Genomic DNA, 13675 nt, shown 5'->3' with positions numbered 1-13675 from the left:
AAAAAACATGTTCCTTCTTATACACTTATATCCATCATATTTAACGTTAAATGGATTCATTTAAACATATGAATTGCAGCATATTGGTAGTCAACATTTTCTTTTGTTGTTATTACCTGTTTATATCCATTTTCATATAATGCATCCATATTCAATGTTAATATTTTTTTATGAAGTCAAACGGGTTATTTCGACACTAATTCATAGGCTAGTGGTTTGATGACTCCTATAGGCTATCAGAGGGATTAATCAGTGTTTAACGTTGTATTCTAACAGCCTGCATTATAGGCTATCTATAGATAAGCCTCGAAGTGTCTCTGCTTCCGAAGTCGGTTAAACGGGTCAAATAAGACAAATGGCCTTTGACCTATACTGTAACTTGGACATAGAAATTAAAGGGGAATTAGTCCTTTATTTATTATCTTTTACAGCCGACTCTCGGGTCATCTTCACCTTTCCTTTGTGTTGTCTTTCCACCATCATCAATCACGGCCCAATCATCTCCTGGTGTTAGCGGTATACGGGGACGGCCTGTCATCAGAGGCAGCGGGCTGCCCTTATCACCAGCCGTCCCACCAGGTGTAGAACCTCAGTCCGCTCTCACTAAAAATGACAACAGGAGCTCTGCGCCTCTGGCTCGTCCTCGCTCTCCAGCTGAGGTGCGTCGCTCTCCCGCTGGAGAGGGGGAGAGCAGAGCGGCAGGACGGTTTGGATACGACGAACGCGGCGAGCGAGAAGGTGGACACCTTGCTGCACCTAAATGATTTACCTCGAGGAGTGGCGGCTCCTCACAAGAAGGCACCTCAGTTTATGTTGGATCTTTTTAACGTGGTGACAGTCTCCGACGGGAGCCCGAAGAGCCAGAAGGAGATTCTGGAAGGAAACATAGTCCGGAGTTTCGAGGATAAAGGTGAGTCAAACTGTCTCGTGCACACGAACTACTAGTGTTTTGTGATATTTTGTTTGGAAAAAAACAAACAATTAAGCTATACAGCAGCATTTCATGTGATTAATTAGAGTGCGTAATTCTTATCTAAATGAATTACGTTCAGCAATTACGCACGATTACGCGCAGCTAAAGTCCCTGTTAAACAGCTCATTTTCAAATACTTTGTGACATTTCTTTACCAAAAGATTATTTTCATTTTAGCAAACTAAATATGTGTTTTATATTGGTCCCCCTGCAGGTCATGCTGGAGAGAGGTTTCACTTCTTCAATCTATCATCTTTCGGTAGAGAGGAGAGAATGATCAAAGCGGAGTTCCGTTGGTTTCGAAAGAAACAGAAGTTTTTCCTCGGAAAGCTTTATGGGCCACATTTCTATAAGGTAAAATGCCTTTTGTATGACATTTACTTATTCTGTTCTCATGTAAATATTTCACTTTCAAATATTTGACAGATACTTTTATTATTACTTGATATAGGGCTTTAACTGAGGTTTGGACGTTATGGACACAGTTTAGTGAACTAACAGCTTTGTGTTGCGACTACAGGTGGATCTGTATGAGGTGCTGGACAGCCGAGTGAAGCCATGGAGAGGAAACCTCATCACCTCCAGACTGGTGCCCCTTTACACACAAGGATGGGAAGTCTTCAATGTCACTCAAACGGTAACACCCTCCCCATTGTTCAACACATTTTTGGCATTTTCTGGTCATCCATTTGACTTTTTTACATAAATGTATTTAGATCAGTGTTTGATTGCAGTGAGGCGTCATTTGCTCACACCAAATTGATATCCATATTGTTTATGAAGTATTTCTGATGTGTTTAAACCGTTCAATCTTATTCTGGATGCCAGGTGTCAAAGTGGATCCGCAACAGCCAGGAGAATAATGGCATCCTTGTGGTGACCACACTTCCCTCTGGGAGCTGGATGGAGTCAGTGGTGTCCTCATCCAAGCGGAATGGAGAGCTGACGGACACGAATGCCTACCTGGTCATATTCTCAGACGACGGGAGGACAGGAGCATCAAACCAGTCATACCTGGGTAAGGTGATGGGTGCAACATATTGGGCACTTTACGCATTTCAGTGTAGTCATCATGTGTGGAACCCCAAAACAATATATATTTTAAATTGATAAAAGAAGACAATATGAAATGAATATTCATTTGAAAATGTATAATGAACCAACAATTTGTGAAATATCTGAAGAAATGTTTAAAACTTAGGTCACAATCATGTAGTGTTATTTCATCGTCCAGTTTCACATTAGCTAATCATTTTTATTTTCATATTTGTTCTCATTTCATAATGGCATTTTTCTCAATAACACATTTTATTAGCCAGATCAGCCCATGCCTCTCTTAAGATAGCAAGCTAAACTACTGCTATAGCCTTTTACCTCCTGTTAGAGCAACAACGATGCTAAAGTAGCTCCGAATCCACCAATTAGAGTCCGCTGCTGTCATTTATCTCAGTACACAAAAACAGTAGCTGAACTTCTATGGCTTTTAAGTGCTCGTGAAACAAGGCTGCTCATGCTCCGTTTCAGTGTGTTATAAGCCATTCATTAAATGTCTGTATACTGCTTATACATGCTAAATAGGGGGACTTAAAGTAAAGTGTTGTCTTATTTTAAAAGTTGACATTTATGAATATTTGTTTCATACATGTTGCTATTCTAAGCCACGGTGTTCACCTTCCTCTTTCTATAGGACAGGCCCAACCTGCAGCACCTGAGCCTTACGATCACCGCAGCCGGAGACGGCGTGCCTCTCCGGGTTTCCTGCCCCACGGCCGCTCCCAGTCCTGCCAGCGGGTCCCCCTTTTCGTCGACTTTGAGGAGATCGGCTGGTCCGGCTGGATCATCTCCCCGCGGGGATACAACGCCTACCACTGCAAAGGCTCCTGCCCGTTCCCACTGGGGGGGAACCTCAGAGCGACCAACCACGCCACGGTGCGCTCCATCATACACGCGCTCAAGCTCTCCAGTGACGAAGTGGGAGCCCCCTGCTGTGTTCCCGACAGACTCCAGTCCATCAGTTTGTTATATTTTGACGATGAGGAGAATGTGGTTTTGAAGCAGTATGACGACATGGTGGCACTAAGCTGCGGCTGCCATTGACTCGCTGTGCATCTCCTTCACTCTTTAACACTGGAACAATGAGGGATGGGGAGATGATGGTTTGCTTAAAACACTGTATTTTTGTGCATAATGTTAAATATTGTATTATTTTGAGAAATTAAACAACTGTTCCTCAGCTATTAATCAGTGATCCTTTGAATAGATTTACAATTGGAGATTATTTGTTGTTTGTAGTCATAGATTAGTGATGCACTAGTTGATGATGGTTGGTAGGGAGTGTTAATTAAGATTAAACTGAAGTGGAATCATAACTGTCTACTTTTTCTTCAGGTGTTTTGGGGGCCCTTGATTTGGTGACACTTAGCCAGCCCATAATAAGGGGTTAAAAAGAAATCCAATAAATGACCATTGCTTCTTCTCGGTTGTTAACTGGCTAGCATGGGCGTAACTGTAGACAGTGCAGGCAGTGTGGTTGCACGGGGGGCTGTTTTATGGAGAATAGGCCCTTATAAGTGATTTAGAGAACTCACACTTTTTTTTTTCTCTGTAAACCAGTCAGTAACAATCTTGTATATGCTTATTCAACATACACTTTGAATAGACTATTACAAAAACTATTCAATTAATTAAATAATTAATTTGTTATTTTCTTTGTCATAAAATTATGATGATTGCTGGGTAATATATGTTTCCTGTTGTCCAATGTAATCATGTGAAGAGATGATTTTGTGTGTGTGTGTGTGTGTGTGTGTGTGTGTGTGTGTGTGTGTATGCCTCATAATAGCATGCATTAGGGCCCTTCATTCAAAGCCAGAGGAGGATGAGCAGCTGGATGGAAATTTAAGGACATTTAAAGTTTCATCCCCACTTTCCAGACTCTGCATTTTGTCTTAGTTCTTATTCATGTAGTTGTTCAGATTAGTAAATTTAAGCAACACACTGGCTGTTATTCCCTTTCTCATCGAGTTCCCTCCTGTCGTTACAGTAACTGACCAACAGATGGCGTGATAGAGGTCTGGTTGAAGACTACAAACCGACTCCATTACTGTAATTCCGCAGTATCTGGATGAGGTTGTGATATATGTTGAAAAACAGACTCGAAATAGACAAAATCTTAAGGGCAATTATAGAACCACTTAGTTAATACTAATGTCAGAATGATGTTAATGATATCATTTTTTGTCTGCATTTGAACTATAATTGAATCACCAATCATAACAGTTCCAATGAATAATGACTGTGCAGTGGAATGAAAGACACCAGTCGAGTCTGTAACAACAGTTGTTTTTTATTGGAATGGATCACAGACACCATACAGCCCTGCGTTAGTCTAGTTTAAAAAAATGCCAATGCAACAAACTTGCAAAACCGATTCTCCTTCATGTTCTCTGCATATTAAAAAAAACATTTATTGCAACAATGCCAGTTCAAGCTTTTAGACAGTATAAACGAAAGTTTGTTTGTATCAAACACATTCAACGGGTGTAACTGCAATTTCAGATAAAGCATGCAATATGTTTCTAATCATTTCGTTGTGTGAACACGATCAGTTCAAATCAATAACATACATACAAATGAAATACAATTTTTGAAAGTGAGTTCTATTTGTATCTCTAATGATGATTTAAGTGACTGCAAACTGTCTGGTGAAAAAAACAAAATCTCAAGGAAACAAACTGCAGGTAATAAAACAAAAAGCCACAATACCTGAAAAGCAATGGAGACCCCAATACCACTGTCGATGTATATAACAAACTCAGCATTTACAATAAATATTCCACATTTAAATTCAAGCTTACCCTCTCTGTTTACACATAAATACATTATGTAGTACATGGATTGTCCATGTCCCTAATCTTTCTCAAGAATTGCACATTATCTTACACATATCCAACCCACATTCAGCATTCGACAACAACCATCATTAATTCACAAAATAATTATCTTCCGTCAGTTTACAGTCAAATCAAACTCGTTCCTCCTCACAGAGCCAAATGAGGCCTCAGTAGCTTCACAAAGCCTGCGCAGCTTCTGTGTCTATGCAAGTTAAGGCAAGTAAAGCACTACAAGGATCAGATGCTTAAAATCCACCCTAAAATGCTTTAATGCTGTTATTAAACAGGTATTGGCAAAACAGTCTAAACTGAGGGTGGATTTTTCCTTTCAAACCTCATGGCCTTTCAGCTCGGACAGTCCAGCTCCTCAGTGCCTAGAAACTCCCCTAACATGTGGTCATGTTGGCCGTAGACAGGCTCTAAATAAGGATGTCCCTCCGTACAGTGTATTTGCCTCAACCTTGGCTCCATATGATGAGCTTGTATGGTAGCTTTCTGAGCCATGGGGGACAAGGGCACCGGGACAAAGCTGTGGTAAATAACCAGAGGTGGGGTCAAAACTTCCAAGGGGGATGCCTGAGGAACAGCACCCTCTGGCAGGTGGACTGGCAGCTGCACATAGCATCCTGTTTCAGGATCAAAGAAGGTTTTTGTCTTGACTTGTATTGGCATATCTACAAAGAAGTACTGCCCGGAGTCTGGATCCTGTAGGACCTTACGTTGGGTCAAAGGAAAGGATTGCGCAACAATGGTGTGCTCAATGCTAGACTGGCGAGAAAGCTGGCTGGTGTGGCTGGTTTGGCTTGACTGCCGAGAGAGGGTTGAAGGTGGAGGCCGGTACGCATCGATACTGTGACTCCTTCTGACTATGTTGTCTCTGCTTGTCTTGTCTCTGGCTCTGCCTCTCTGCTGAAGCTCGTCCGTGATGGATTTTTCAATGCGCTGGGTCCTCGGATCAAGCTTCTCATTGACTGACGTATCGGCACTGAGCCTGCGCTCTACTTTATCTCCTAAGTACCTGTCAATGCTTTGTGATCGGTGGAATGGCCTGTCGGATGAGGGTCTATCGCCGAGCTGAGTTTTGTACACAGGTACATTGCTGATGACCCTATCACTACTGTAGTGTCTTTGCTCTGGCCTTTCTCGTCTGTTGCTGCTGCGGCCTTGCCTCTCTGTCGCAACACTGGGTAGCGCTTCATTGTTTTGGTTATTGCTTTCCGCCGAATCATGGCTCTGTCTTTGGGTCTTGTGACGCACGTCTGTCCGGTCGTGATGGTGGTTTTCAGTGTTGTGGCTTCTTCTTTCACAGGGTAGGTTCTCACTCTGGTCATCACTGTTTTTGCCGTGGTGGCTTTCACTGTGACGGTGACTATCTTCAGTCTTTTCTCTGTGATTTCTCTCACTGCTCTTGTTACTTCTACTGCTGCTGTTTCTGTGCTCAGATTTGTCACTCTTCTGTCTATCCCCTCGGTGTTTGCTGCTGCTTTGAGACGACTTGTGGGAGGACTTCTGGGCCTCCTCCTTCTTTATCCTTCTATTTGCCAACTTAATGGCTTTGAGAACAGCCTTTTCAGATTTGGGTAAGACCACTGGTGGTTTAGACAGCCCTGTTTTGCTTTCATTACCACTGCAAGTGGACACAGACCGTTCACTGGGAACTTTTGACACTCCAGTAGTCATTCCCATCTCATCAGCAGTATTAGCTGTGCTGGCTGTTAAGCTCTCCACTCCTTCAGATGATGGACTAACCCCAGACAATCTGTCTTCCTCCTGTGGGACAGCGAGGAACCCTCCAACTTGTGGTTTCTTTGGGTTTTCACTTTGCAGTTTTGAAGGAGACTGCAGCAGTGGAGGTGAACTGTTCGAAGGACCCTCTTTAGGTTTGAAGATTTCATCTGGGATTGCTGTGCTGCCTCTGGTGGTGTGTTCATCAGCATGAGGGAGCTCTGGATTGTCCATCACTTGCTGTACCTCCTCTCCCCTCTCTGAACCACTGAGACTCCCTCTTGGTGACCACGGTTGTACAGTCTTCAACTTCAACTTATTACTGAAAGTGTTATCTTTGACCTTAAATAAGGCAGGGATCTCCAAAGTTGGTGAGAAGATATTGGAGGGGGACATTGGTGTCTGATTATCTTCATCATGAGCTAAGGTTTGATCTGCTATGGTATTGTCTCTTTCATTGCTCTCCATGTGCGGCATTTCTGTCTCTTTTTGAGGAGATTTTATGGGACGCTTTACAACCTCTGGCTCGCTTTCATGATCACTTGAAGAATAATATTCAACTTCCATTCTGTCCAAAACCTGTTTTGTGTTTTGTGAAATATTCCGCGTCTCCTCATCGACCTCCTCTACCTCTCCAATCAAGTTCTCCAGAGAGTGGTAAACATTTGACTCTGTCTCGGTATTTCTGTGCAATGCACTTTCCACAGAGAAGTAGGATGATTTTGAGGACAAGCTGGCTTGATCAGGTGGACTCTGATTGACACTAATACCATTTACCAGAAGTAAGGGAGATATTATATGTCTCGGGATTTCACTAAGAGCCTCTGCATCCACATGTATTTTGTCATCAGCTCTATTTATTTTGTCAGGTTCTTCTGCCACTACATTTGTTGTTATATTGTCCTGAGGTGTGTTTAAATGATCTGGTTTTAAAGGAGCCTTCTGTTTTACCTTGTATGTTTCCTGTGTCCTGGCAATGCTGCTCGTGGCTTCCTTTGTGGGGCTCAGGTGTGCTTGCAAGTTATTTGCCTTATTTTCATTTCCTCTAAACTCTGGTGATAAACACAACCCATTTTCAGATGAATGTAAAACAGACTCACATTTAACTACATCAGTTATTGTGTTGGATTTTGAATTGGCATTGTTTACTACATCCAACCTTTCTCTGACAGGACTGGTTTCACTTTGACAGGCCTCTCCTCTGGACAGGTCACTCTCTACTTCTTGTTGTGCACCTGTACTCCGCATCTCTATCCCTACCTCAACATTTTCATATTTTACATCTCTGTTAAAGATATCCTCTTCTACTACATCTTTCAAACTATCTGTCTCCTTAGTAACACTTCCATCTCTTCTACTTCCTCCATTTTTGCTCCTAGGGGGAACAGGTGGAGCATCCTCCTTCTTGCCTTCAATGTGGTTTATCAGATTCTCTCCGCTGCCTTCAGATATCTGTCCCACTACGTACCTGATATTCTCCTCTTCTGATTCATAGCTCGGATCATGCATTTCTTCAATGCGAGGTAACGCTAACCTACCGCCTGATCTGTGAGTCTCACCAAGTTTAGGTTCAGTTTGAGACAGGATCTGTCTCATGTGATTATTATCTCTTAGATCACCTAACCTCTCTTTTAAATCGTTCTCTTTTAGTGCAAGATCGCTGCCATTTTGTTTGTCCTTGGCCTCCGTCATAGAATCTTTCATTGCTTTCTTACGTTGCTCTACCCTTGTTACATAACTTTCATCAGCGTTCTCATCAAATATTGGATTTACATCCTGCTCTGTTAATTTAGTCTTTCTTCTCTGCCTGTCTGAGATGATCTCTTCAAGTGCCATTTTTGCTCTGTCATAATTGTCATTGATGACGGCTTTGTTTACGACAACATTGCTGTCTATCTTTGCGAAAGTCTCCTTCTTGCTCTGATCCTTCTCTCTCTGTGCAAATAGTTCTCTTTTAGCCGTTGTGTTCCCTCTCATAGACAGCATGCCCTTTTTAATATTCCTTAGCTCCCTTGAGATCAAATGATTCTTAGCCCTAGCCTCCTCATCTATGTTCATAACACCTAATTTGTTCTTCGCGTTCTCGAGAACACGATCGCCGAGCCTTGCTCTCTGCAGCTCTTTCAGAGCATTCAAGTCATTAATTATATGCTCACTATCTTTCATTTCTTTGAGTGGCATTGTCTCCTCATCAGCCTCCATTATTGGGTTTACTTTCAGATCACCTTCCTCAAACGCCTCTCCTTGTTTATCACCCGTCTCTGCATATCTCTGATATTTTATGTAATTGTTCTGTCTGGCTGAGAATATATGTTCCAGTTTGCCCTGTTTCTGGTCAAATTCATTTTCGCTTGGTGGTAAATTTAATTTTGCATCCTTTGAATCACCATTAGTGAGCTTGTCAACATAATGGGTTTGCAGTTTGTCAAGAGAGAGCTGAATCAAATCTGATTTAGCAAAATTTCTCTTTGGAACTGGTGGGGGCTCTTTCTTGACATGACCCTTTTTACCAACCAGTGCTGCTTCATTTCTGCTTTGAGATAACATATTGTTGTTTTCTGGTGTTGAACTCTTGCTGACAAACATTTCTTTAGAATCTGCAACCTTTTTATCTATTTCTCTCCCCCTTACGTCTTCTGTGTCTGAAATGGGCTTATTGATGCTATTTGACTGAGCTGCAGATAGAGCTTTATTTTTGGCTGCGTTAATTGCTTCCCTTGCTGCTCTGATCACATCCATTGTACTCATTGGTTGGCCACTATTATCTTTTTCCTTAGAGCTAACGTCTTTTTCTTTAATGTCTTTCGCAGGTCTTTTTGATTTGTCTGGTGCATTTGATGCTCTTTTCTCTGCTGATACATTTAATGAAAACCCTTCTTTTTCATGTGCATTGGGTGAAGTTAGGGGTGAACGATCTTCGTTGCCATTTAAAGTATTTGGTGAAACCCCTTTGTTTGTTGGCAGTGTTTTTGGTGAGAGGTCTTTGTTTAGCGTGCGTGGAGAAAGTTTGTTTGCCTCAGTTGGTTGGTCTATGTGCATAGAGGCACCGCTGCTCAGGGGGACTAGAAGATGTTTCATATCACTGTCAACAGGGCCGGCTTTCTTGTACAAATTTAGAGATGGGTAGTTTTGCTTTTTAGCCTTGGGACTCTTGGTCTTTTTTGAGTGTATTAAGGGGGAGATGGGATTCTCCTCAATAAGACCACCTGCAGCCTCCCTTTTGGTTTGCAGTAGATTTGATAACAAATAATCATCTGAAAGAGGTCTCTCACTATCAGATTTGGTATGACCAACAGTTGGGGTGTTGATAGATTCCAAAACCGGACTGCAAACTGTCTGTCTGTCTGTTAAAATGGCAGGAGTGCTTAAGCCAGATGCATAGCCTTCAGAGCCAGCTTGAGAATATTTCAGATGATCTGATTGTGGAGATTGGGTGCCACCCTCAGGCACTTCTAATGTTTTGAATTTAGGAGGGCTGTAACGGCTTTTCACCCTTTTCCTGTTGTCTTTGAGGTTGAAGAGGATGCTAGAGGCGAGCGATTTGTAGCCGTCCCGCTTGACTGGAGGTTCAGGGGTAAGTTTGGCTTCAGAGTGTGGTCTTAGTGGGAGGTCGAGGCAGGAGGGCGAGAAGATTTCAGATGTTTCCGTTGGTTGTCTGCAGGGAATGATTGGAGTCATCAGCTGGCAGATGCTGAACGGAGTCGACGCTAAAGAGCTTACTTCCTCAACTGCGGTCACCTCCACAGATCTAGCCTCCTTTTTGACCAACCAAAGACTTTCATCTACTGTTTTTAAACTGTTTTCCTGAGGCGGTATCCCAGGTTGATTGACTGGAATCACACTTTTTGCCCTGGACCTGTTGCGCCTCCAGGGGGCAGCACTTTCATCCCCTCTTTCTGATGAGCACCTCTTCTCAGCCAGAGTGGCTGAGGGCTTTGGCAAGACCTTAGGCAGAGGAGGGGGAGGGATGGGTTTAGGAGCAGTGGGAGGAGGGGGCTCAACTGCTGCTTTCTGGCATGACTGCACCTCCTCTATATGCAGAGTCTCTTTTCTGTGTGCCTCTGTAAGCTCCTTGTAAAAAGTCAAGTCGCACCATTTAGGGATACTTTCTGTGGGAAGAATAGAGGTGTCCTCTTGGCCAAAGGGGAACCGGTTAAAATCTCTCCATGTTTGGAAAGGACTAAACTCACTGTGTAGGAAAAAGTTTTTGATGTTAAGTTTCCTTAGTTTGATAGTGGATTTCCCATGTTTGCTCTTTAGGGATTTCCCAGAGATGATGGCAGCATCTTTGCCTGTTTTGTTCGATGAACCATCACCAGACTGATGTCGATGATGGTTCTTGTAATCTCCACCTGTGAGATTGGTGTGATAATCCGAGGAGAATTCCGAAAGCTCTCTTTGGATGCTGCGAAGTGCAGACTTATCCCATGATTCCCCGTTAGAGTCTGTCATACCTCCATTTTTGATCAACATCCCCTCACGGCTTTCCTCTGTAGCACTTAATGCCTTGAGGAACGACGACATGTGGGACATATTCTTCTGTTGCTGCTGTTTCCATGGCTGAGCATAGTTCTTGTCAGTTTTGTTTTGCCCTTGCTTTTTAGATTCCTTGTGATGAGTCTTTTTAAGAGGCTCCCCCACTAAAGGTTTGTGGCAGCTGAAAGGTGAGTATCCGTACGACAACTCGTCATTGTAAACCGCCTCATCTCCAACGCAGAGACTTCGGAAGGCTCGATCGGTGAGAGTGCTGACCTCTCGATCCGTCTCGTCCATGAACATGTCGGTGAAGCCGTTGGGGAAGCGATGGTGGAGCATGCTTCCCACCCGATGGCTCATGTGTCGCTTTTCCACACAGCTCATGATGTCAACAACCTTCTTTCAGTCTCGTGCATCCCCGGTCTTGCCTCCTTTACAGCTCCTGCAGCTTTGTAAATCCGTGTTTTTGTCCAGCTCAGGTCGACATAAGGGAGTTGGTGGGATATGTAAACTTCCTAAAACGAGACAGTGAAGTTAGCGTCAGTGTTTTAAAAGGATTGCTTTTAAACCAATCTACTCAGTCACACATTGTAAGCAGTCATCACTCAAAACTATGTGCAGTTCAAAAGCTCAGCTTTTATGATCCCTATAAAAGGTTTCCAACTCTGTAGTTGCACGGATGACCTTTACACGACATGTGCCGGCTTCAGCCATGTTGTCATATTGCAGGCATCATACAAACACTTCATACCATGCGCTTGGCTATTTAAGGCACTGTATGGTGCCTTAAGCTGTGAGCACTCAGCATACTGTTGGTGGCTATGAGAACAGCTCCTAGCTCATTTATAGGACGGTAATTAGAAAAATGTAACATTTTCATTTGTTTGTGTGTACATTTCAAAGGACAGACCCATGCCTCTGCAAAGCTTCGGAACAACATCCACGCCTGCAGGTTTACACCACAAATCAGAGGAAATGCAAGTATATCATCACATCAGTCACAGAGGCCCTTGGCAGCAGCTGTTCTACTGTAGCTTACTTTAGCTATCTGGGTGAGGTCTTAGAATAGCCCATTGATATGCCTTGACCTGGGAGCACAGCCACTGCCATATAACTCAACTCTTCAAGTATCTACATAAACATGACTCTCCATATAAGCAGAATGGTTTGAGACAAATATAAACACAGTCATTTAATGATCCAGTTATGTGTGTGATTGTATTTGTACATTAAAAGTCTATAATGTAAAAGCAATCTCAGCTGTTAACAGTAGTTAATGTTTACAGTTAACAAGGATTTGAATAGCTGTAAGTTAGTTTACAAAAGCCCAATAAGACAAATTATTATTACTCTTAGTTATTATTGTGAATAAAACCTAACAAATCAGGTACAATTACTCGAACCTATTGACTTTACTGTATTCTTAGCCTGACTTGCAGAATGTTTGGCTTTCCAGGAGACTTTGGCCGCCAACAGTCCACCAGCTCTCATGACTACAGATCAGTTCGCAACCACGGTACTTTCCCAGCATCTGCTTGTGTATTTATACCCATATAGCCCAGTTAACTATACTCTACATATGTGCAACCATTCAAAAATGTATTTTCTATTTTCCTTAAAGATGTGTAAATATTGGTTTAAATGATATGATATTGTGTAATGATTTCATAGCAATAAAATGCAGGGGCCCTTGTGCTGTAGGTCTTTTTGGACATACATGTTTAGAACAAATTTAAAACTTGTTATATCTTATGTTCTGTCCACTGGGCCTCAGTAACATCCATATAATCACACAGCTCCCTCACCTTGGTGATGTGTCTTTCATAACTGTCCAGTCTAGACGGTGTATCAAACACAAAACATCAGTGAAGAATCCAAAGCAAAATCTGCTGCAACCTGCTGAGAATGAATTCTAGTTAGTGTGCTGTCATCCACAGTAAACAAACTCTTTTTCTTGAAGTTGAAGAAACAAAGAAAACTCACCCCGAGTGTCTCAAGCCCTCAGTTCCATGTTCAAATGCACTGGTGTGGCAAGGGGCTCTGAGAGCGTGCTCAAAAGATACCAAAATAGACGCACAAGTCGGTGTGGCCAAACTGAGCAGCAACACAGGGCGCAGCTAGCTAGCTCACATTGGAATAACCAGAAGGTGTCGAGTGGCAGGGCAAGACAGGCCAGCAGGATGAAATGGACACTGTCATTGGTTATTTTTGTAACCGAGCAGTGAGGACTGATAGGCTCCTTTCTTTACCGTTTATACACCTTTATAAAGATGACGGGGCCTTCGTGTCAATGAACATGAGGCATCGACACCTTGAGTCTCGCTGGGGACAATACAGATGGGCTTGGAGTACTTACATTTAGCTTGTGACTCATTTGGCTTCTGTCACCCAGGGAAACAAGCTTTCTGATATAGCCCATTGCATCACACAACTGACAGTAACCAGTCCCTGAAGTGGAGATTGGTAGCTGGATGTGGCTGTATGTCTGCTGACTTTGGTGGGGCTGGGCTGGGCTAATTATTGTTGTTCAAGCTATGTTTACAAGGCTGTGTTGAGAAACATGAACGTGTGTTACTGGGTAGTCTAGTTTTAGGACCAATGCAGCTGT

General features: G+C 42.8%; 1 protein-coding gene across 1 annotated transcript; it reads left to right on the top strand.

The window, feature by feature from the left end:
* Positions 1 to 609: 609 nt before the first annotated feature.
* LOC142951238 (bone morphogenetic protein 2) lies at positions 610 to 3070 on the top strand. Its single transcript, XM_076092735.1, has 5 exons — positions 610 to 910; positions 1188 to 1327; positions 1494 to 1610; positions 1802 to 1991; positions 2661 to 3070. Exons 1-5 carry the CDS (start codon positions 610 to 612, stop codon positions 3068 to 3070), a joined length of 1158 nt encoding a protein of 385 aa, XP_075948850.1.
* Positions 3071 to 13675: the final 10605 nt, after the last annotated feature.

The sequence above is a fragment of the Anarhichas minor genome, unplaced genomic scaffold (genome assembly GCF_050575085.1).
Source record: "Anarhichas minor isolate MPS153535 unplaced genomic scaffold, ASM5057508v1 ptg000017l, whole genome shotgun sequence".
Taxonomy (NCBI): domain Eukaryota; kingdom Metazoa; phylum Chordata; class Actinopteri; order Perciformes; family Anarhichadidae; genus Anarhichas; species Anarhichas minor.
This window is presented reverse-complemented; position numbering and strand designations above follow the sequence as displayed.